Here is a 4135-nt window from a genome sequence, read left to right as displayed (position 1 = left end):
ACACCATTAATTTTGATATACCTGGAATGTAATAGCTTATTTAAACTGTAGGCTCAATTGTGCGTAGGGCTTGTTTAGAAGTACCTCCAGGATGGGAATGAGGCTAACAGTTGGTTTTAGGAGTAGGTTCAGGTTTAGGATCAGGCTACGGTAGAGGTTACGATTTACATTTTGAGTTTATTCTGAGGAACCAAAGGTTATATTAAGGAGAAAGTTAGCACTACTTTATCATAAGATACATTTTTGGGTTGAAACAAAAAGATGACTATTTTAGAGGTAACAAATTGCTTGGATGTGCTATGGACACCAGTTTTATTGTGATAAAAACTAAGTACCAGTCCTTTTTACTCAACACTCCAGTTCTAATAAATCAACTTCAATTTTAGTATGCCACACAACACATGAGCACATATAGTAGTCCAGAGAGGAACTAATGGGAGGAGGAACACGACTAATACATGAACATATTTGGCAACTTACAATGATATGACTGTTAGACAGAGTTTCTTTAAAAGAAATGAACACAGGGGAAACAGCAGCTCGTTCTTTTGGTACCGTCAAGAGGAGGAAAAAAAGAACAAGATTTTGAGTCAGACAGTAGATTATGTTGTACCCACCAGCTACCTTTTCACTTTAACATATAATAGAAATCATTCGCACACAGTTCAGTAGTATAAAAACAACTAAAGCAGACGTGACTAATAAACCCTCCTAAATCTCTGAACAGGTAACAAGGAAAATTTATAGAGCTCTCAGTCACACAGTACCAGACTGTGAAGATTGTTCTTTGCTGCAGTGGTTAAAAAAATAAACCAAAAGCCTCCCAGGCCTAGAAAGAAGCAATCTCTTCTAATGTTTAACAGTGGTGGTCGGCATCCAAGAGGCTATTGTATTTACAACAATCATTTTGCTGCATTTCCCAACTTATAAAGTAAAATAAGAGAGTTCATAAAGGCCTGCAGTGGTGATCTGTCACACAGATGTTTCCAACCCTGACCGGCTGAGGTATGAGCTCGTACTGGAGCTATAGCGGGTATTGGAATAGCCAAAAAGGGATGGAAGGTGGAAATAATCATTGCTTTGCCAGTGAGTAAGAATCGCTTTTTTAGAAAAATTATTAGACCTGCTGGCTGCAGCACTGTTGAAATCGTTGCTTTGGTAGTTTGGGCTCTGCATGGACGCTAGAGGCGTGAACTCAGAAACATGGTCGTGAGACAAGCTGGAAGCATTCTGTGGAAAGAGAACACAAGTTAGGACACAGAAAACAGTGGTGAACCAGCTTTCATTGTATTAGGTGAAACAAGAATATTGGCATATGTACCCACTCAGATAAGAGGGTAAGAGATGATCCTTACAGTCACAAAAGATAATTCATATAAGCAAGGAACAATGCTGTTTATCATATATTAACTCTCAGTAACCAGGATGGGATCCCATCACTCTACCTCAAGGGGTAGGATCAATTTTACACAGCTAGACAACTACTGCCTTCAGTACGTAATGCTTATCGAGACCACAATATTTAAAACCTGGGAACTTAGTAAACATACCAGATAACAGTTTCCTTAACATGGACCTAACATTAAAGTGCACCCACGCCCAGGGCCAGATTTCCCACAATGCCAACTGAGGCCCGGCCTCGGGGCAGCAGGGAGTAGAGGGGCAGCAGGGGTGTGGAATTCCTATCTCCCGACGCTACAGTGGGGCGCATTGAGGAACCTGGCATTAGGGCGGCAGAGAGAGTAAATCCAGCCCTGGCCACGTCCAGACTATGAACATTGAACTATCCTTAACAAGCAGTAAAAGCTTTATAACAAGCTATATTGTGGACTCCATTCTCAAAGATCCTCAAAGATCTAAAGTCAGGTTTTGATCAGTTTATAACAGAAAAGTCTGCTCTGTGTCCACAATAGAAGGCTGGCGGCTGCCAAGATTGGTCTTATAGAAAAAAAAACCCCGAAGATTTCAATGTTTGTGTTGTGAACTTTAAAATGTATTTTACCACATGCCTATAGATACCGAAGTTAATGTGGGCTTGTTTTAAAGTACTTCTACTGCTAGACTGGAATATGTAAATACTTTAGTGTGCATGATCTTGTCACAGGCTCACTTTAAAATTCATACTTTAGAGAAATTAGAAGGGCCCATGTCACCACATCGCCTTGTTATTTTGAAATAATAATAATTTAAAAAAAAACCTCACTTGCCATTATTATTGCTCCTCCCAAGCCTCCTCATGTGACCTACAGCTTAGCAACCTGGACCATATGGTCTCTGGCTACCAAGAACATTGTGGGTATTTTGCATCTTAAACTGCGGACTATTGTTTTTTAATATAGGAGGACTGCCATTGCTGACCTGCCTCTAAAAATGCAATTTATCTGGCTGCCTTGCTGACTTACTGTCTTTAATATTTTCTGAATTACTGACCAGAAACAAGTATGCAGGTTAAGAAAGTCGGTGCAAAGTCAGAAATCCTTATCTATATATTTGATCTGGGTCACTTAAAGTATTGAAGCAAGAGAGTCAGTATGACAGCCAGGAAACTAGCATTTACAGAGTGAAAGTCAACAATAGCACCCGACATGTTGCTTTCATTTCCATCAGGAAAGATTTCCTTTACACGCCAAGTGCATCTATGAGACAGAGTTTGCAAAGCTTGGAAACACCCTGTATGTAGTTGAGCTGGACAGATGGTGTGGTCTGACTCAGCCCTGATAGGACAGAAGAGCACATGCGTTATGTCACTCCTCTGTGCATGCAAGCATTGCAATATATATGTAATCTGTTGTCCTTGCTATTAAAGAGGAACTTTCCCCATATCTTCAAAATAACAACAAAGGCACCTTTAGAAATGTTTAGTAATGACAATCTACAAACACATATTTGTAGATAATTGCCGGCTTTGTATTCTTTGCATAACTTATTTTTCTTTTCTTCCCCAGTCTTCTGACAGTGGCCATTTTAACTAAGGGCAGATTTCTAGATCCCCTTTACTTTCTGGAACAATGGCACATGTGACTAGGACATGTGACCATGCACATCATCTCAGGGGAGGAAAATGCCTTTCCCTGATATCACGTGAGATTGCAGGTGAGATTTCCCAGCAATGCTCTGCTGATGTAACCTTCCCAAGAGACAATACTTGGACACAATTACATAATTTGTGTCAAAGTGGACTAGGAAGTGGAAAAAAAAATTGAAAGTAAAATAAAAATATGTTTGTTTAGCTAATGAATGTAAGATGATTTCATATCAGCATGCAGAGCTGTATACTGATGAGATTTTTTGTCAAAGGGGGTAAAAGTCCACTTTAAGGTCAATTTCACAACATCAACTATTATGGGGTCTATTCACAAAGCCGCCGAGGGCAGCCGAGTGAATGACCGATCAGAAGTGAAGTGAGCCGAACACTGTTCGCCTATTCACTTCAGGCTGGTACGGCTGATTTCAGCCGTATATCGGCTGAAATCAGCCGTACATTGGCTTGCTTCGTGTGGCTTCGGATCAGCCGAACATGCTCAGCATGTTCGGCTGACCCGAAGTGCAGAAGGAGTTCGACTCAGCCGATCCAACATCTGGATCGGTAACCTCTGGCAGGCTTCACACTGCTGTTCGGGCTATTCTGAAAGATCCCGAACAGCAGTGAGAGAATAGCCGAATGCCGCCGAGCGGCATTTGGCTCGGCTGTTCTGCTCGGTCCCTCAGAGGCACCGAGCAGAACAGAAAAAGAGTGAAAAAAGTAGAAAAAAGTAAATAGAAAACGATTGTGCAGAGCTAGCAGTGACAGCTAGCTCCGCCCAATAGTTTCCTATTGTCCGGCGGCTCTGCTGCTGTAAAAAAAAAAAAAGTTAAAAAAATTTAAAAACTCTCCCTGGCGCCCCGGGAGCCCCCCGCTCCCGACCGCCAAGGAGAGAAACCCCGCTGTGTCTTTTTTTCTTCATTTTGGCACGAGCGATGTCAGAATAGAGAAAAAAAAAATTCCCATTCAAAAGCATTGAGAGTTTTCTATTGGCTATTTCAATTTGCAATAGCCAATAGTAAACTAGCATTCTTCCCGCCCTCTGCTGGTGGACCTGGTGGGGAACTGCAAAAGAGGGCGGGTACAATGCTAGTTTACTATTGGCTATTGCAA

The 4135-nt window shown here is 41.5% G+C and overlaps 1 protein-coding gene across 1 annotated transcript in view; it reads right to left on the bottom strand.

Annotated features, from left to right (window-relative positions):
- Positions 1–270: 270 nt before the first annotated feature.
- The window catches only part of ATP11A (ATPase phospholipid transporting 11A), a 148233-nt gene continuing 144368 nt past the window's right edge, over positions 271–4135 (bottom strand). The window contains exon 29 of the mRNA XM_018562255.1: positions 271–1230. Within this exon, the coding sequence (XP_018417757.1) occupies positions 973–1230 (258 nt within the window). The 3' untranslated portion in view covers positions 271–972. The remainder of the gene's footprint in view (positions 1231–4135) is intronic.

Source organism: Nanorana parkeri, unplaced genomic scaffold (assembly GCF_000935625.1).
Source record: "Nanorana parkeri isolate BGI_ZX_2015 unplaced genomic scaffold, ASM93562v1 scaffold567, whole genome shotgun sequence".
Taxonomy (NCBI): domain Eukaryota; kingdom Metazoa; phylum Chordata; class Amphibia; order Anura; family Dicroglossidae; genus Nanorana; species Nanorana parkeri.
This window is presented reverse-complemented; position numbering and strand designations above follow the sequence as displayed.